This window comes from Triticum urartu, chromosome 1A (assembly GCF_056163025.1).
Source record: "Triticum urartu cultivar PI428250 chromosome 1A, HENAU_Tu73, whole genome shotgun sequence".
Lineage (NCBI taxonomy): Eukaryota > Viridiplantae > Streptophyta > Magnoliopsida > Poales > Poaceae > Triticum > Triticum urartu.
In genome coordinates this window covers 44,616,753-44,636,747 of record NC_141873.1, presented here as the reverse complement: position 1 = coordinate 44,636,747, position 19,995 = coordinate 44,616,753, and the positions used below count along the sequence as shown (strand labels likewise).

At 45.3% G+C, this 19,995-nt stretch overlaps 2 protein-coding genes and 1 pseudogene across 2 annotated transcripts; 1 reads left to right on the top strand and 2 right to left on the bottom strand.

Moving 5' to 3' along the window:
• Positions 1–10,586: 10,586 nt before the first annotated feature.
• LOC147989852 (uncharacterized) lies at positions 10,587–11,181 on the bottom strand (annotated as a pseudogene).
• Positions 11,182–12,203: 1,022 nt separating this feature from the next.
• On the top strand, positions 12,204–13,358 carry LOC147989851 (protein SENSITIVITY TO RED LIGHT REDUCED 1-like). Its single transcript, XM_087546137.1, has one exon. It carries the CDS (start codon positions 12,275–12,277, stop codon positions 13,154–13,156), a length of 882 nt encoding a protein of 293 aa, XP_087402263.1. The 5' UTR covers positions 12,204–12,274; the 3' UTR covers positions 13,157–13,358.
• Positions 13,359–18,571: 5,213 nt separating this feature from the next.
• On the bottom strand, positions 18,572–19,880 carry LOC147989850 (uncharacterized). The gene is made up of 2 exons (XM_087516480.1): positions 19,104–19,880; positions 18,572–18,994 (listed from the first exon to the last, which is right to left on the bottom strand). Exons 1-2 carry the CDS (start codon positions 19,716–19,718, stop codon positions 18,926–18,928), a joined length of 684 nt encoding a protein of 227 aa, XP_087372606.1. The 5' UTR covers positions 19,719–19,880; the 3' UTR covers positions 18,572–18,925.
• Between the last annotated feature and the right edge of the window lie 115 nt (positions 19,881–19,995).

The following is a 19,995-nucleotide window of genomic DNA, read 5'->3' as shown; positions in this document are numbered from 1 at the left end:
TGATGCGGCATCCTTTGCCTTGCATGAGACTTTGCACGACATAATGTCTCAAAAGGAAGTGAGGGACAAGAAAAGGCGACAAGGCAAGGAGGAGAAAATGAAGCAATACCTGGAGCTTCAAACTAAGAAGCTTGAGTTGGAGGAGGCGGCCAAGAAGAGGAAGATCGACATGGAGGAGGCGTCCCGATAGAGGCAGCTCGACATCGAGGCCGCCGCCAATGCCGCAACCAAAGCAAAGGAGGTGGCGCTAGCGATCATGAGCGCCGACTTGAGCAAGATGAGCGAGAAGACGAGGAGCTGGTTCGAGGCCTGGCAGAAGGAGATGTTTGACGCCGACGGCCTGAACTAGGTGGTATGTTCGTCCGTGGTCGTTCTTTTTGGAGGCTGGCATGGGTGTCGGCCGCCGGATGTGTGCCGGCGACAAACCTATTCATTTTGGAGGTTGGCTGTGTTGCCGGCCGCTAGATGTGTTGCTGGCGACAAAACTATTCATTTTAGAGGCTGGCTGTGTTGTCGGCCGCTGGCTGTATTGCCGGCGAGGTCGTGTAAGCTGGCTGTGTTGCCGGTGTGAACTAGGACCGTTGGCATGAACTGTGGGCCTTGGTTATTCGAATATTTGTGTTTGAAAAAGGAGGCGGACGGGATACGGCCAAAGGATGCGTCCACGCGTTGGGCACACGGCCACTGCATCCCAGAAAAGGCCGGACACGACCCCATTTCCCGCCCCAAACGGACAAAATCCAGGCCAAACGGATGTCTGTTTGGGATCGTGCGCTGGAGTTGTCCTAACACCCTTCACCGGTTTAACCTTCGCATCTGTGGAGTGGACCGAGGGCTCATGCGGCACACTCCCACTTCAAATCTCCCTTTCTTTCTCGCGAGAGGAAGAGAGAGAGGTCTGGGTCACACTCCTAGTTCAAATCATTCTTGAGAGAGAGGGGGGTTGGGTCTTTTACTGATTTATTGTGAGGCCTTGCGAGTTCGTCAATCCAGGTCGGTTCAACCCTGAAGCATACTGCTCTTTGCTGGTCTTGTTTTGCATTGATTCGTCAGTTTTTTTCTACTCCATCTTGAAAATGGAGGGGAATTTCTAAAACCGAGCCCGCTCCTCCTCCCTGAGAGGTGACTAGGGTTCCCCCCTCCCCTCCCGCTGCCGCCTTCCTAGCCCCCCGCCATCGTCCCCCCTCCGCCCCCTCCTTCCCACGTCCAGATCCGCCTCGCGCCGCCTCCCAGGGAGGTGCCTGGGGCGGAGCTCGAGCTCCTCTCCTGCGGGCTCCCTCCTCCCCCGTCCCCCCTCCCCGCCATTGGCGGTCGCCCCCGGAACTGGCCCGGGTGGTGCCGGTAGTGGTGGGCCTTCTTGTCCCCGCGCGCGCGTGCTCCCTTCCTGGGGCAGGGAGGCGGCGGCGGTGCAAACCGGTTTGGCTGCGGTCCAGCGGCAGGCGTGGTGTCGGCGCCGCTCCTTGGCGGCGGGGCGGCGTGGTGGTGCTGGGTGGCCGGCGTCGCGCCCCCAGCCTAGATCTGTGCCCGGCGGGCCCCATCTGGGTCCTAGCGGGCCGCCCCCCCCAGCATGGTGATACGTCTCCAACGTATCTATAATTTTTGATTGTTCCATGCTATATTATATTCTGTTTTGGACATTATTGGGCTTTATTATACACTTTTATATTATTTTTGGGACTAACCTACTAACTGGAGGCCCAGCCCAGAATTGCTGTTTTTTTCCTATTCTAGGATTTCATAGAAAAAGAATATCAAACGGAGTCCAAATGTAATGAAACCTTCGGGAACATGATTTTCGGAACGAACATGATCCAGAGGACTTGGACCCTACGTCAAGACATCAACCAGGTAGGAGGCGCGCCTACCCCCCCCCCCCCCCCCGGCGCGCCCTCCACCCTCGTGGGCCCCCTGTTGCTCCACCGACATACTCCTTCCTCCTATATATATCTACATACCCCCAAACTACCAGATACGGAGCCAAAACCCTACGTAACTTTCTGTATCCACGAGATCCCATCTTGGGGCCTGTTCCGGAGCTCCACCGGAGGGGGCATCGATCACGGAGGGCTTCTACATCAACACCATAGCCCCTCCGATGAAGTGTGAGTAGTTTACCTCAGACCTACGGGTCCATAGTTATTAGCTAGATGGCTTCTTCTCTCTTTTTGGATCTCAATACAAAGTTCTCCCCCTCTCTTGTGGAGATCTATTCGATGTAATCTTCTTTTGCGGTGTGTTTGTTGAGACCGATGAATTGTGGGTTTATGATCAAGTTTATCTATGAACAATATTTGAATCTTCTCTGAATTCTTTTATGTATGATTGGTTATCTTTGCAAGTCTCTTCGAATTATCAGTTTGGTTTGGCCTAATATATTGATCTTTCTTGCAATGGGAGAAGTGCTTAGCTTTGGGTTCAATCTTGCGGTGTCCTTTCCCAGTGACAGTAGGGGCAGCAAGGCACGTATTGTATTGTTGCCATCGAGGATAACAAGATGGGGTTTTCATCATATTGCATGAGTTTATCCCTCTACATCATGTCATCTTGCTTAAAGAGTTACTTTGTTCTCTTGAACATAATACTCTAGATGCATGCTAGATAGTGGTCGATGTGTGGAGTAATAGTAGTAGATGCAGGCAGGAGTTGGTCTACTTGTCTTGGACGTGATGCCTATATACATGATCATACCTAGATATTCTCATAACTATGTTCAATTCTGTCAATTGCTCAACAGTAGTTTGTCTACCCACCATGAATACTTATGCTCTTGAGAGAAGCCACTAGTGAAACCTATGGCCCCCGGGTCTATCTTCTATCATATTAATCTTCCAATACTTATTTATTTCCTTTGCCTTTTATTTTACTTTGCATCTTCATCATAAAAATACCAAAAATATTATCTTATCATATCTATCAGATCTCACTCACGTAAGTGACCATGTAGGGATTGACACCCCCTTATCGCGTTGGTTGCTAGGATTTATTTGTTTGTGTAGGTGCGAGGGACTTGTGCGTGGCCTCCTACTGGATTGATACCTTGGTTCTCAAAAACTTAGGGAAATACTTACGCTACTTTGCTGCATCACCCTTTCCTCTTCAAGGGAAAACCAACGCAAGTGCTCAAGAGGTAGCAAGAAGGATTTCTAGCGCCGTTGCCGGGGAGGTCTATGCAAAAGTCAACATACCAAGTACCCATCACAAAACCCTTATCTCCCGCATTACATTATTTGCCATTTGCCTCTCATTTTCCCCTCCCCCACTTCACCCTTGCCGTTTTATTCGCCCTCTCTCTCTCTATCCTCCCTCTCTCTATTTGCCTCTTTTTGCCCGTTTCTTGTTTGCTTGTGTGTCGGATTGCTTGCTTGTCACGATGGCTCAAGATAATACCAAATTGTGTGACTTTACCAATACCAACAACAATGATTTTATTAGCACTCCGATTGCTCCTCTTACCGATGATGAATCTTGTGAAATTAATGATGCTTTGCTGAATCTTGTCATGAAAGATCCGTTTTCCGGCCTTCCTAGTGAAGATTCCGCTACCCATCTAAATAGCTTCGTTGATTTGTGTGATATGCAAAATAACAAAGATGTGGACAATGATATTGTTAAATTGAAGCTATTTCCTTTTTCGCTTAGAGATCGTGCTAAAGCTTGGTTTTCGTCTTTGCCTAAAAATAGTATTGATTCGTGGAATAAGTGCAAAGATGCTTTTATCTCTAAGTATTTCCCTCCCACTAAGATCATCTCTCTTAGGAACGATATTATCAATTTTAAGCAACCTGATCATGAACATGTTGCACAAGCTTGGGAGAGGATGAAATTAATGATACATAATTGCCCTACGCATGGTTTGAATTTGTGGATGATTATACAAAAAATTTATGCTGGATTGAATTTTGCTTCTAGAAATCTTTTAGATTCAGCCGCGGGAGGCACTTTTATGGAAATCACTTTAGGAGAAGCTACTAAAATCCTAGATAATATTATGGTTAATTATTCTCAATGGCACACCGATAGATCTACTAATAATAAAGTGCATGTGATAGAAGAAATTAATGTTTTGAGTGGAAAGATGGATGAACTTATGAAATTATTTGCTAATAAAAGTGTTTCTTCTGATCCTAATGATATGCCTTTGTCTACTTTGATTGAGAATAATAATGAATCTATGGATGTGAATTTTGTTGGTAGGAATAATTTTGGTAACAACGCGTGTAGAGGAAACTTTAATCCTAGGTCATATCCTAGTAATTCCTCTAATAATTATGGTAATTCCTACAACAATTCTTATGGAAATTATAATAAGATGCCCTATGATTTTGAATCTAATATTAAATAATTTATTACTTCGCAAAAGAATTTCAATGCTTTGATTGAAGAAAAATTGCTTTAAGATTGATGAGTTGGCTAGGAACGTTGATAGAATTTCTCTTGATGTTGATTCTTTGAAACTTAGATATATTCCTCCTAAGCATGATATCAATGAGTCTCTCAAATCCATGAGAATTTCCATTGATCAGTGCAAAGCAAGAACCGCTAGGATGCGTGCTAAGAAAGATTGCTTTATAAAAGCATGTTCTTCTAGTTTCCATGATAATAAAGATGAAGATCTAAAAGTTATTGATGTATCCCCTATTAAATCTTTGTTTTGCAATATGAGTCTTGATAATGATGGGACTGAATATGATCCACCTTTACCTAGACGGCGTTCCAAGAATTCGGAATCTTTAGATCTTGATGGTAAAATTGTTAGAAGTGGGATTGAAGAAGTCAAAACTTTAAATATTAATGAACCCACTATTTTGGATTTCAAGGAATTTAATTATGATAATTGCTCTTTGATAGATTGTATTTCCTTGTTGCAATCCGTGCTAAATTCTCCTCATGCTTATAGTCAAAATAAAGCTTTTACTAAACATATCGTTGATGCTTTGATGCAATCTTATGAAGAAAAACTTGAGTTGGAAGTTTCTATCCCTAGAAAACTTTATGATGAGTGGGAACCTACTATTAAAATTAAAATTAAAAATCATGAATTCTATACTTTGTGTGATTTGGGTGCTAGTGTTTTCACGATTCCAAAGACTTTGTGTGATTTGCTAGGTTTCTGTGATTTTGATGATTGCTCTTTAAACTTCCACCTTGCGGATTCCACTATTATGAAATCTATGGGAAGAATTAATGATGTTCTTATTGTTGCAAATAGGAATTATGTGCCTGTAGATTTTATTGTTCTTGACATAGATTGCAATCCTTCATGTCCTATTATTCTTGGTAGACCTTTCCTTAGAACAATTGGTGCAATTATTGATATGAAGGAAGGAAATATTAGATTCCAATTTCCGTTAAGGAAAGGCATGGAACACTTCCCTAGAAAGAAAATTAAGTTACCTTATGAATCTATTATGAGAGCCACTTATGGATTTCCTACCAAAGATGGCAATACCTAGATCTATCCTTGCTTTTATGCCTAGCTAGGGGCGTTAAACGATAGCGCTTGCTGGGAGGCAACCCAATTTTATTTTATTCCTTGCTTTTTACTCCTGTTTAGTAATAAATAATTTATCTAGCCTCTGTTTTGGTTGTGTTTTTTTCTGTTTAATTAGTGTTTGTGCCAAGTAGAACCGTTGAGAAGACTTGGGGAAAGTCTTTTTAATCTTGCTGTAAAAAATAGAAACTTTAGCGCTCACGAGAATTGCTGCTATTTTTATTTGGAAGGTGATATTTAGTTAAGTCTTTTTGAATATGATTAATAGATAAATTCCTCACGTCCAGCAATTTATTTTAGAATTTTTGGGGTTCCATATCTTGCATTAGCTACAGATTACTACAGACTGTTCTGTTTTTGACAGATTCTGTTTTTCGTGTGTTGTTTGCTTATTTTGATGAATCTATGGATAGTAAAATAGTTTATAAACCATAGAGAAGTTGGAATACAGTAGGTTTAACACCAATATAAATAAAGAATTAGTTCATTACAGTACTTTGAGGTGGTGTTTTGTTTTCTTTCGCTAACGGAGCTCACGAGATTTTCTACTTTAAGTTTTGTGTTGTGAAGTTTTCAAGTTTTTGGGTGAAAGATTTGATGGATTATGGAACAAGGAGTGGCAAGAGCCTAAGATTGGGTATGACCATGGCACCCCAAAGATAATCTAAGGACACCTAAAAGCCAAAGCTTGGGGATGCCCCGGAAGGCATCCCCTCTTTCGTCTACTTCCATCGGTAACTTTACTTGGAGCTATATTTTTATTCGACACATGATATGTGTTTTGCTTGGAGCATCTTGTATGATTTGAGTCTTTGCTTTTTAGTTTACCACAATCATACTTGCTGTACACACATTTTGAGAGAAACACACATGATTCGGAAATTATTAGAATACTCTATTTGCTTCACTTATATCTTTTGAGTTATATAGTTTTGCTCTAGTACTTCACTTATATCTTTTAGAGCACAGTGGTGGTTTTGTTTTATAGAAACTATTATTCTCTCATGCTTCAATTAGATTATTTTGAGAGTCTTAAATAGCATGGTAATTTACTTAAATAATTCTAATATGCTAGGTATTCAAGACTAGTAAAAACTTTCTTATGAGTGTATTGAATACTAAGAGAAGTTTGATGCTTGATGATTGTTTTGAGACATGGAGGTAGTGATATCAAAGTTGTGCTAGTTGAGTAGTTGTGAACTTGAAAAATACTTGTGTTGAATTTTGCAAGTCTCGTAGCATGCACGTATGGTAAACGTTATGTAACAAATTTGAAACATGAGGTGTTCTTTGAGTGTCCTCCTTATGAGTGGCGGTCGGGGACGAGCGATGGTCTTTTCCTACCAATCTATCCCTCTAGGAGCATGCGTGTAGTGCTTGGTTTTTGATGACTTGTAGATTTTTGCAATAAGTATGTGAGTTCTTTATCACTAATGTTGAGTCCATGGATTATACGCACTCTCACCCTTCCATCATTGTTAGCCTCTTTGGTACCGTGCATTGCCCTTTCTCACATTTAGAGTTGGTGCAAACTTCGCCGATGCATCCAAACCCCGTGATATGATACACTCTTTCACACATAAACCTCCTTATATCTTCCTCAAAACAGCCACCATACCTACCTATTATGGCATTTCCATAGCCATTCCGAGATATATTGCCATGTAACTTTCCACCGTTCTGTTTATCATGACACGTTCATCATTGTCATATTGCTTTGCATGATCATGTAGTTGACATAGTATTTGTGGCAAATCCACCATTCACAATCCTTTCATACATGTCACTCTTGGTTCATTGCATATCCCGGTACACCGCCGGAGGCATTCATATAGAGTCATACTTTGTTCTAGTATCGAGTTGTAATCATTGAGTTGTAAATTAATAGAAGTGTGATGATCATCATTTTCTAGAGCATTGTCCCAAATGAGGAAAAAAGAGAAAGGCCATAAAAAAGAGAAGGCCCAAAAAATGAGAGAAAAAGAGAGAAGGAACAATGTTACTATCGTTTTTACCACACTTGTGCTTCAAAGTAGCACCATAATCTTCATGATAGAGAGTCTTTTGTTTTGTCACTTTCATATACTAGTGGGAACTTTTCATTATAGAACTTGGCTTGTATATTCCAACAATGGGCTTCCTCAAATGCCCTAGGTCTTCGTGAGCAAGCAAGTCAGATGCACACCCACTTAGTTTCTTTTGCTGAGCTTTCATATATTTATAGCTCTAGTGCATCCGTTGCATGGCAATCCCTACTCCTCGCATTAACATCAATTGATGGGCATCTCCATAGCTCATTGATTAGCCTCGTTGATGTGAGACTTTCTCCCTTTTTATCTTCTCCACATAACCCCCATCATTATTCTATTCCACCCATAGTGCTATATCCATGGCTCACGCTCATATATTGCGTGAAGGTTGAAAAAGTTTGAGATTACTAAAGTATGAAACAATTGCTTGGCTTGTCATCGGGGTTGTGCATGATGAGAGCATTCTTGTGTGACGGAAATGAAGCATGACTAAACTATATGATTTTGTAGGGATGAACTTTCTTTGGCCATGTTATTTTAAGAGGACATAATTGCTTAGTTAGTATGCTTGAAGTATTATTATTTTTATGTCAATATTGAACTTTTATCTTGAATCTTTCAGATCTGAATATTCATACCACAATTAAGAAGAATTGCATTGAAAATATGCCAAGTAGCATTCCACATCAAAAATTCTGTTTTTATCATTTACCTACTCGAGGACGAGCAGGAATTAAGCTTGGGGATGCTTGATACGTCTCCAACGTATCTATAATTTTTTATTGTTCCATGCTATATTATATTCTGTTTTGGACATTATTGGGCTTTATTATACACTTTTATATTATTTTGTGGACTAACCTACTAACCGGAGGCCCAGCCCAGAATTGCTGTTTTTTTGCCTATTTTAGGGTTTCGCAAAAAAAGAATATCAAACGGAGTCCAAATGGAATGAAACCTTTGGGAACGTGATTTTCGGAACGAACATGATCCAGAGGACTTGGACCCTACGTCAAGACATCAACCAGGAGGGCACGAGGTAGGGGGCGCGCCTCCCCCCCCCCAAGCACCCTCCACTCTCGTGGGGCCCACGTTGCTCCACCGACGTACTTCTTCCTCCTATATATACCTACGTACCCCCAAACTACTAGATGCGGAGCCAAAACCCTAATTCCACCGCCGTAACTTTCTGTACCTGTGAGATCCCATCTTGGGGCCTTTTTCGGAGCTCCGCCGGAGGGGGCATCGATCACGGAGGGCTCCTACACCAACACCATAGCCTCTCCGATGAAGTGTGAGTAGTTTACATGAGTTTATCCCTTGATCATAAATCCACAATTGCATGAGTTTATCACGGAGGGGGCATCGATCACGGAGGGCTCCTATAACAAGATGGGGTTTATGATGAGGCTATGGTGTTTATGATCAATTGTGGGTTGGTGTTGGTGTATGGTGATTGGAGAGGCTATGGGGTTTTCATCATATTGCATGAGTTTATCCCTCTACATCATGTCATCTTGCTTAAAGCGTTACTCTGTTCTCTTGAAGTTAATACTCTAGATGCATGCTGGATAGCGGTCGATGTGTGGAGTAATAGTAGTAGATGCAGGCAGGAGTCGGTCTACTTGTGTTGGACGTGATGCCTATATACATGATAATACCTAGATATTCTCACAACTATGCTCAATTCTGTCAATTGCTCAACAGTAATTTGTCTACCCACCGTGAATACTTATGCTCTGGAGAGAAGCCACTAGTGAAACCTATGGCCCCCGGGTCTATCTTCTATCATATTAATCTTCCAATAGTTATTTATTTCCTTTGCCTTTTATTTTACTTTGCATCTTTATCATAAAAATACCAAAAATATTATCTTATCATATCTATCAGATCTCACTCTCGTAAGTGACCGTGTAGGGATTGACAACCCCTTAGCGCGTTGGTTGCGAGGATTTATTTGTTTGTGTAGGTGCGAGGGACTCGTGCGTGGTCTCCTACTAGATTGATACCTTGGTTCTCAAAAACTGAGGGAAATACTTACGCTACTTTGCTGCATCACCCTTTCCTCTTCAAGGGAAAACCAACGCAAGTTCTCAAGAGGTAGCGTGTGGCCTTGTTGTTTGCGGCGTGGTGAGGAGGAGGTGCGGCTCGGATGTGGGGCGGCGGCACCGACAGCGTGCCGGCAGCAGCGCGAGGGCGGGAGCTTTACTGGCCTACGAGGGCTCGGTCGGGCCTGGTGTGCTCCTGCTATTGCATCCGGATGGCTACCGTCGCTGACAGTGGAGGTGGGGCCCCTCCCGCGTGCCGACGGTGTTGTTGCCCTAGTCCCGGCTTTGATTCTTCGACGTGTTGTCCTCACTTCGTGGTGCCGTGGTGAGACGGCGTGGGGGCCTCAAGACCGCGTTGACGCAGGGTGGTGGTTGGTTTGGTGGCAGGCTCCGGCGCGCCCGAGGTGCGGATTGGGATCGGGGGAAACCCCTGTCGGCATGGCCGACTCCAGTGCGATGGCGCCTGTGGGTGCCACCTGACCTTCCGGGAGGGTGTCAGGGGCTACCCTTCCTCTCGCCTCGTCGTGTACCGGGGGAAACCCTTGGCAGCAGCGTCGTCATCGTCGCGATCCTTCTTGGAGGTGTTGATAGGTGCCGGCGCTTCGGAGTCTTGGAGCCTAGTGGAAGATCCCGGTGGGCGCAGGAATCGCGAGGCTTCTTCGTTTTTGTTGATCCGCTGTTGTCGGCATTTGTTTCTTTTGCTTTTTCTCTATCATTTTTTTGGGAGTGACCGTGCTGCTTCCGACCCAGCACCTATTTCTGTATGGTTCGGTTGGTTGCTTTGTATACAAAAAGCGGGGGGAAATGCTTTTTCGAAGAAAAAAATAGAGGGGGTTTGGGGTAGAACAGAGCATGAATAATGCCTGAATCATTTGACCTGGGCCACTGTGCCCACTTGATGGAGCGCAAGAAGAATGGACAAGAAGACTAGGTCAAATTGGTTAAGAAGAATGAGCAATGCTCTTCATTTAAAAAAATTTGAACAAGGGCAGAGTCCAAAAGGACCCCAAACTTTATTTAAAGCCAGAGCAATAGGATACACAACAAACTAAAAATTCCAAAGCAGCCCCTAAAATATGCAGAAAGGACCCCAAAGATCTAAAGAGGAACGCAGTCAGGTCCAAGCCACTCCTGATCGACTTCAAACTCACCGGCGCTGGGGACATCACCACTTGGTCCGATGAGTTCTTCACCGTAGCAATTCATAAACATCGAGCTAGAGTAGCACTGCCTCCCATGTAGCTTCAAGGCTAGGAGGAAGAGGTTTGGCCGCCCTTCAGCCAGAGGATTCGGTGGCACGGCCGCGCTGCAAGCCGGCTGACCGCCTAGAGCGCCCAAGCTCAAGCACCATCGATGATTTGCTCTGGGAACCGGTCGCAAGAACCGTCTTCATACCAGTCCCTATCAAATTGACCGCCACCATGGTGACTGCCGTCGGCGAAAGCAAGCGAAGGGGATTCTTGCATACTAGGGGAAACATCGAGCTTATTTCCGAGGATCCCGGCGCGCCCCCTTCCAGCAGCAGCGAGCCAACCGCCGCCACCAACAAGAGTGTCGCGAGGAACCACGGAACACGGCTCGGGCGTGCTGACGGCAAAATCCTCATTGGCATGGTGCCAATCTCCGGCACGAGGTTCTTCATGCACGTTTGAGATTGGTCATCTATGAACATTACAATCGAAGTCGCTCACATACACAAGCATAGACTCATCCCTATGAATGCACACACGCACATCATATTCCTATGAGCACCTCTGATAGACTTAGCCGACATATTATCTTAACATTTTATGAAGTCATCACAGACGCCTCGCAGTCGACATGAGCGTCTCTCCCACTGAACGAACATTGCCGGAAGCCTGAAATAAATTCAGGAATAATATGAGAACCAATGTAAAAAAACAAGACCATTCAGGACCAGCCTTTGGAGGTATATTTTTATAAAAGGAAATCTTTAAGCACCACACGTCACCTCCGGGACTCGAACGTGGGTGGGCTTGCTCGCTCCGAGTGAGGCAAGCCAATGTCAGGTTTAAGACTTGAACCCTGATGGGTTAAAGAAGGTTGATTGGTTTGATATCAGAAATTGGTATGTCAACATTTGGCAAATGTTAAATATTGGTTAACTCTTGGTTAGTTAGCGCCAGTTATTTTGGTGGCTTAAAAAATAAGCCATCTCCTCTCCAGCTTATCTCATAAGCCGCCTCTCTTATTCGTTGGGGCTTCTAAACTAGTTATGAGATAACTAATTTAGAAGTCTCAACAAATTTAAGAAGCGACTTATTTTTTAAACTGGGAAGAGGCAGCTTATGCTTTAAGCCGCCCAAAAAAACTGACCCTTATTTACTTGCCAACCATGCAAGAAATTATCAATTTTTGACAACTTTTGATATTGCCAATTATTGGGTTACCAAGTATTGACAATGCCAAATATTGGCATCAAACCAATTATCGTCTATCCTTAAAAAATGCAATTATCTTCTACTACTATCTTCTTAACCATCCAACCACTGAATGTTTTCTAAAAAAACCCACAGGAATGTTGTAGCACTAGTAATCGGCCCGTCTCTTAAGAAAAAAAAAACTAATCGGCCCGTCTCGTATTTGAATATCTGGACCGTCCAGTCTTGCCATTAGACGGCCTCCATCCACCGTCTTCTTCTCAACCCCCAACCCACAACCGAGTCTACCCAACCCCCCAACCCATGGCCGCCGCCGCCGCGGTCGCGGTCGCCACTGGCGCCGACTGGACCGTCGTCCGCCGGCGTGGCGGCCGCCGCCGAGGTGACGTCCCGGTCACCACCTCCCACCTTGACGCCCCGCCGCCACTCCCGTTGACCCCGATCCCGTGGGCGCCCTCCGACCCGTCCCTCGACCCAGCCCGCGTCTCCCGCCTCCTCGACCGCGCCCGGGCCGCGATCTCCCGCGTCGAGGCCTCCCGCTTATACCGCCGCCTCCTCCTCCCCGACTCCCCGCTCTGCCGCCGCCTCGCCTCGCTCGCCCCCGCCCGCCTCTCCCTCCTCGGCGTCGGCAGCTTCGAGTCCTCCCCGGCCGCGCGCCTCCAGCTCGCGCTCGCGGCACTCCTCCGCCGCGACCTCCTCCCGGGCGCCTCCGCCACGGCCGACCTCTTCGACCCCGTCCTCTCCTCCGTCGAGTGCGCCGTCGCCGTCGCCCTCGGCTTCGCCGTCCCGAACCTCGACGACGGGTGCGGCCGCCGCGTGGAGGAGCCCACCCTCTTCTACATGCCCCACTGCGAGGCGTCGCTCTACGACGCGCTCCTCGTGGCCAACTGGGAGCCCCGCGCTCAGCTCCGCCGAGTCTGCGTGCTCGGCAATAGCTTCCGGCGGTACGCTGTGCAGGCGGAAGAGAACCGCTCGGGACCCGCCGCCAAGGCCAATCTTGTTCTCAAGGCAGGGCGGTTCGCGTGGGAGCAGCGGATCGACGAGGCCGGGGATGTGGACGACGAGGACTGGTTCGCCCGTGCGTTCAACGAGACGAGCTGGCATTTCTTCGAGGTGGACCAAGACGTCGACCAGAGGACGGAGATAAGTTCGCAAGCTTTGTCCTTCAAGAAATTATCACTGTAACCCAATGTATTAGTACTTGATTCAAGATGCATTTGGAGATTCAGGGTTGGCATCTTCACAAAATTTATCACTGCAATTCTGTGGTTGTATACTAGTATTTGATTGGAGATGAATTCACACATTGAGAGTTAGCATCTGAGCATCATTTATCACTGTAATTCTATGATTGCATTACTTGATTGGAGATATATTCAAAGATTCAGAGTTGGCATCTTAATTAAACTCATCACTGTAATTCTTTTATTATATACTAGTACTTGATTGGAAACAAATTCAAAGATTCAGAGTTGGCATTTAACACTGTAATTCTATGATTATATTACTTGGTTAGAGATGCATGCAAAGATTCAGAGTTGGCATCTTAACAAATTTGGTGTTTACTTCATCTTGATTTGCATTGAACAAGAATGGAAGCTGTGCATTTGTCTTTCTGAATTTAGACATTGAGTCCCCACATTACTTACTGGCTGTGACCCAATTTCCAGTGTCCCGCGAGGTTTATCGGTTGATTGTTCTGATATGGGAAACGGGTACTCTGCCTTAGAACATAACCTGTAAGGCTGCTTCTTTTGTAGACATTATTTCATTAAAAGGGAACCATTAAGGTTCAGTATGAACATAGTTCAACAAAGCGCTAGGCGTTAATTGTGCGTTTTGCCACCGCCTTGCGTTTTTCTGATCAAAGCGCATGCTTATGCGCAATTATGTGCAGATTAAGCGCAGTTATGCGCTAGGCGTTTTGCTATCGCCTAGAGCCTAGGCGCGCCTTTTTTAACAATGAGTATGAACCACTTGCTCAGAATGCAAGGAGAAATATAACACATGATTTAAGGTGAACACTGAGCAGCCTGTTATCCTATAACATTCAGAAAGGTAAAGGCAGATTGATTTGCCCCTCACGTAACGAAAAGAAATCGCTAAAGAACCCCCAGGATCTATTTATCTTTTTATTTCCAGGAGTGATAGCATCATAATATTCTGAATTCTCAACTGATTTACCTAACCTCATTCTATTCTGAATTTATCTCTCCTGACCTCATTCTATACATGTGACTGAAAATTAGCTGTGATCTTTACATAACGGGAGCCCGCCCCTTCCATTGGTCAAAACCCTCGGAGACCACCATCTGCAGCCCTCCAGATCCTAGTTGGAGATCATTGCGCACATTGCAAGGATGATGCATTCAAAGGTTCAAAGTTGATATCTTAGCAAAATATGGTGCTTATTTCATCTTGATTCCCGATGAAGAAGAATGAAGCCACGTCTGTTGTCTTATCCTCGTCTCACTCATAGGAATTCAGACACCGAGTGATTCCCCAATCGCTGGCAGCGAACCGATGAATTGAGAAGTAAACTCTCAATGTGGCGTTGCATCTATCATTTTCAGGAAGCTTCGGTGTCTCATGAGGTTAACTGTTTCTTTTCATGGGTGCTCCACTATAACTTGCGTGCTCTATATACCCTCAGAACGTTACCTGTACGGCAGTGCCTTGAATATTCTTCTGTAGGACATTTTTCTGCCGTGCCCACTGATTTCATTAAGGCAATCATGAAGGTTAATTACAAACCACTTGCCAAAAAATGCAAGGAGAAACATAGCGCTATAATGCTATCATATACATCCGGAAAGGTGGAAGCTGATTGGTTTGCCCCTCAATAAGGAAAAGAATCCCTAAGAACCCCCAGATTTTTTCCTGTTTCTGATAACTGTAGCATCATAATGTTCTTGAATTCTCCACTGATTTACCTTCATATCTCCCGAGCACATTCGGTTCCTGTGACTGAAGATCAGATCTGATCTTCACGTACCCATCAAACAAAGGCCTTTGATGATCACCATCGCCAGCCTTCCAGATCCCAGTTGGAGAACTCCAATGGAAAATCAAGTACAGATCACATGAATTGGGCCATCGGCTGATTTTGCAAGCGGTGGCATAAACACCTAACCTGTTGAGGACTCCACAACAAACTCAATTGTGTGAGAGAACAAGGAGCAAATGTATAAACTTAGAAGAGCCTCAAATAACTCCATATAATGTCGAAATGGGCTACTAAAACAATAGATGCTGAATAGAATCACAGCGGGCTGAAGACATGTGGTGCATCTTCTGCTGCTCTATGTACATCCCCGCTTTAAAACAGATTATCTTGCCAAGAATGGTGCTTGGTATTTAACCAAAGCCCTCTTGTCACGGCAAGCCTGGCAACTAATACAACGTCCGGACAGTTTATGCTTGCAGGTTCTGAAGGCAAGGTACGCCACGATGTCATCATCTCCGACATGGTTTTCTCTGGCAATGCATCATTGACATGGCATGCTATTGAATATGGCTTGGAATTTTTAAATAAGGGTTTGATCTGACAGATAGGTTCGGGAACTAAAGTGCTGGTCTCGAGTGACAATTTTTTTTGAGGCAGGTCTGGACTCTGGAGTGACAATTGGATACCAGAAGACTTTGCTGGCGCTGGTGCCGGTGGCTTCTGATGGGAGTTTGCCGGCGCAACCTGCTGCAGCAGTACTTCGTACCTGCAAATGTGGAGGCGAAAATGAAAATTCGGCCTTCCGCTCGACACACGATGAAAACTTCCTCGCCTGTCACCTGATAAAAATTCTGGTGTTCTCTTCAGTCCGTGGTGCCTACAAGTTAGCACTGAATTTCAACTTCTTTGATCAGGGAGTCGGGGGTCCTAGTTTGAGTCCAGATAGGTCTGCTCCAAGCTGGGATTTAATGTTGAAGCCTCCAGTTGCTCAAAAGATTTCTACCTTTGCTTGGAAGCTTCAGCACCAGGCCGGAATGGCCGCTGCAGCTATCCCAGGTACAATGGGTGACGATGGTTATAAATTTCTAATGCAAAAGCCAGCGCCTCCTGTACGACGGTACATGAATCCCGTTGATTTCTCTGAATCCCGTCAAGGTTCTATTTGCTTTTTTTGCACTGAAATCTGGAGGGGTTGACATTGCGTGAGTTCAATGTGCTCAGAGGTGCAACTCTTGCATTGGTTCCTGGAAGAAAATGTTTATAGACGTAGGATAGGCAGTATTAAGGTTATTTTTGCAAGCGGGACAAAACCACTAGAAATGCCTATTTTCACATTCATTCTCATTCGACCATTAGTAAAATGACATTCAACATTTCATCGAATATTAGGAAAATGACATTTCTCTTCTTTTCTCTCCTACTTCAAAAATGCACAAGGTTATGTCGTCTGCTCCTCCTTTGTCAAACCTGTCGCAACTATTTTGCCAATTTCCTTGGAGAGAGTTCTTTTGCGCCCCATGTAGTCAAACTCACCTTCATCCACCTCTCATGGATTGGAGCAGTCAAGCAAACCATTGTACTCTCTCTGTCCGGGTTTATTAGGCTCCCTTTTATTTTGGGTCAAAGTTTGAACATGAATTTTAACTAATAAAGTTTAACTTATATGCCACACAAAATATACCATGAAAAATCTCTTCCAAATACAAATCTAACAATATACTTTTTATAAAATATGCTTTGTATTTTTAGTCAAATAGAAAGTCAAAGTTGGATCCAAAATATAAGGGGGCTAATAAACCCAGATGAAGGTAGTATCTACCAAGACAATGACTATGAAGTTGATTCCTTGACCTATCCACTGTCCTCACCTTATAAAGGGGGGTGAGGCCTAGGGTTACAAGAATCCTACCGACCTAAAGCCATGCTCGGTCCAGCTTGCCATCTGACGGGCCACCCAAGGTGTAGCGCACCATCATATGGTGGAGTCTTGCACAAGTTTGGGTTGTCTGAACATGCCTTAGATTTCATCTCCCAATGAGCAGGGGATCACATCAGCAACTTATACTCCCACCACCCCAGAATAGTTGGCACATTTTTTTACCGAAGATAGTGGGCAGCAGAAACACCAATTTTGGACTGAGATGCCCCCGCAAGGTCTTATTTGAGGCCGTGAAATCTCGCCAAATTTGAGGAAAAGCAGGCCATTGATGGCTGAGAGAGGGAACACTGCGAGATCTGAGGAGAGAGAAGACATCGGATGTAATGGCTAGATCATTAATCGCCTCCTCTCATAGATTGTCTATAATTTACTCTCTACCATGATTTCGAGGGACAAGATTAGAAGTTTGATTCATTTGCGAGCATTAGGTAAATCGGTTGAAATTTATGCCCCCTATTTTGGGTTGGAGATGTGCCATGAATCTTTCGGGTCGAGTTGCATGGAAATTTGTTATGAAATACATCATTTCAAATAGGCAATACATGACTTGAGATGAATCAATGGTATTAGTAATACGAATAACAAAGGGATCTGATAGGATTGGAAGTGCAAAACATAGCATTGTCACAAAAGACACGAAACTGTAACTAGGAACAGTCGCTCGAGTAGAACAAAGAAAAAACCGCCTTGATGAGGGTTAAAAATAGATTGGAGCAAATATTCAAATTCACATGGAATTAAGATATACTTCCTCCGTTTGAAAAAGCTTGTCCCTCAAATAGATGTATCTAGCACCACACCAAGTTAGTGCTAGATACATCCATTTGAGGGACAAGCTGGGACAAGCTTAGTGCTAGATACATCAATTTGAGGGACAAACTTTTTCGGACGAATGGAGTAGAAGGCTAATCCAACGAATTTTGGTGGCACCATTCCTTTGATCCAAATGGCATTCATAGGAAAGGAAACCATATGAATTAGAATCACATAAATAACCCTCAAAAAATATAAAGAGTAGCTTAAGCTTGTGTCAGCTACATATGCACGCATGTCAATGTCGCGTCCCATAACTAAGGTAGATGAGCTGTTAGGGTTATCGGTATAATCTATCAATCTTGGCAATCCATTGCAAAATCGGATGGCTAGGAGAGCAAAGGGCCAAGATCATTGATGGACTAAGGAATCAATCAAACCATCTATTTCACACTATGGTGTTTATTTTTTTCCATTGATACGAACCAAATTCGTTTAATATATGCTAACAAATAAGCGGCTCAGCACTAACCTTTTCCTGGCTACTGCCAGCAAGAGATTAAACGCCGGTGCTCATCCACCAGCCCCACTCACACCCAGAAAACAGTGTAGCATCATCAAACCCTGGGACGCTCCAAGACGACGATAGGGACCACCTAGGGTTCAAATATATGTATGTCATTTAACTATCTCACTCGGGTCTCCCTGGCACGCCATTCCCACGAGAAATCAGGAAACATACGATAAATTACGCAACACCCACAGCCAAGGCCACGCGGTGCCAGTGTTTTTGAAACCTTTTGATCCCGGGCCCACGCACCAACCAGCTATAACGCGGCCAAGTAGTACTGGGCACTCGTCGCGTCTTCTAGAGAAAGAATAGCAAGAAACTGCACTGAAGCTGGTACTAGCACTGAGATTGCAATAGAATGGATACTAGCATTAAGATTGCAATAGGGGATAGACATCAACGAACATACTAACTGGAGCATCGAGGACAGTGAAATACTAGTACACCACATTACGTCCTTTCAATTGCTGATGGTACCAAAGTAACGAACCACCAATAGTGCAATTACGGAAATGACTATCACTGAGTACAACTCAAAATTAAAAATCACTAACAGGTCATCACTTGATGCTTACAACTAGTTTCCTGGTGGGATCCATACATACCAACTCTGACTCTATCTGAACAATCAGTCGATGGATTATGTAGCTAACAATGGTAGCACTGAATTGAATGTGAATTGTGATCTGCGAATTCACTTTGCTTGCTTACTGTTGGGTGGAGGCGTTTGTTGAGTTGACAGGGTCAGCGATTGTCCGGCACCAGGTAGGACTCCATGTTGATCTGCGATAACCGCGCGCCGGGAAATAGCAGCTGGGGACAGGAGCGTTTATGGAATTAAAAACGGGTACCTAGGGAGGAGCGGCAGGGGCTGGAATGTAAGGGGGTCGGGGAAGGGAGCAGAGGAGGCACGGGAACTCACGTCGATCTGCTTTTGCACTTTGCGGGGCCGACCGCGAGGGCGGCTACGCGGGAGTGCACCGGTGAGGCCGTAGATGTCTTCCTCAATCTCCTCCGCGGAGAGTGATACAGAGAATTGTGGCCTCTTGAGCGCATCCGCGCGGATCGACCGCCGCTTGCGCTCGAACGCCTGTGGCGGCGCACTCGCGGCGATCGTGGCCACGAGGGATGGCATAGCAAGGCGACGCGGGCGGCCAGGGCGTGCCTTCAACGGTTGTGGAGAAACCGCCTCGGTGACCTCAGGGTACTTGTTGACTACGGGGTTGCCGGTGCCCGATGCCTTTGCCACCTTGCCAAGGTCAAGCTGTAGCCTCTCGCTGACCTCATATTGCTGATTCGAGGAGGATCCCGTGTCCGGGGCGATGGTTTCGCCATGGCGGTTGACGGGAACGCACCGCAGCCGTCGTTGGCTCCCCCAGGGCTTGAGCATTGATGGCAGCAACATCAGCCTCCCTCGATGGGCGCTCGACGGCGTTGGATCTACCTCCACGGCCCCGCCACCCGCCTCCCTAGCGCCACCTTCCTTGGTGAGATCTGATGGGAAAGCCGCAGGCGACGGCTCCGCCGGGTTCACCATGGTCAGGGGGGATGTCGCACCCACGATCGCCGCTTTTGCAGCCGCTCTAGATCTGGCTGCGGCGGCAGCGAGAGGGGTACGATATGATGTGGTGAGGACGAGATCTGAGATACGACGAGGACGAGGGTGGGTTTGCTTGCGGCATTTAAAGCATGGGCTAAAAGGGAAATAGATGGATGTGTCATTGGTGAATAAGTAACGGGGGGAGGGGGACCGTGTGTACGCGTTTATTAGGGGGGGGGGGGGGCGTACAATGAGGTTTCCCCCTATGCTTTAT

What these genes read in the sequence shown, in the direction of transcription:
- LOC147989851 (XM_087546137.1), top strand. Translation starts at nt 12,275, where the DNA reads ATGGCCGCCGCCGCCGCGGTCGCGGTCGCCACTGGCGCCGACTGGACC.
- LOC147989850 (XM_087516480.1), bottom strand. Translation starts at nt 19,718, where the DNA reads ATGGTGAACCCGGCGGAGCCGTCGCCTGCGGCTTTCCCATCAGATCTC. An exon ending in AAGTGCAAAAGCAGATCGAC is followed by an intron (nt 18,995 to 19,103) that starts GTGAGTTCCCGT and finishes TCCTGTCCCCAG; the next exon opens with CTGCTATTTCCCGGCGCGCG.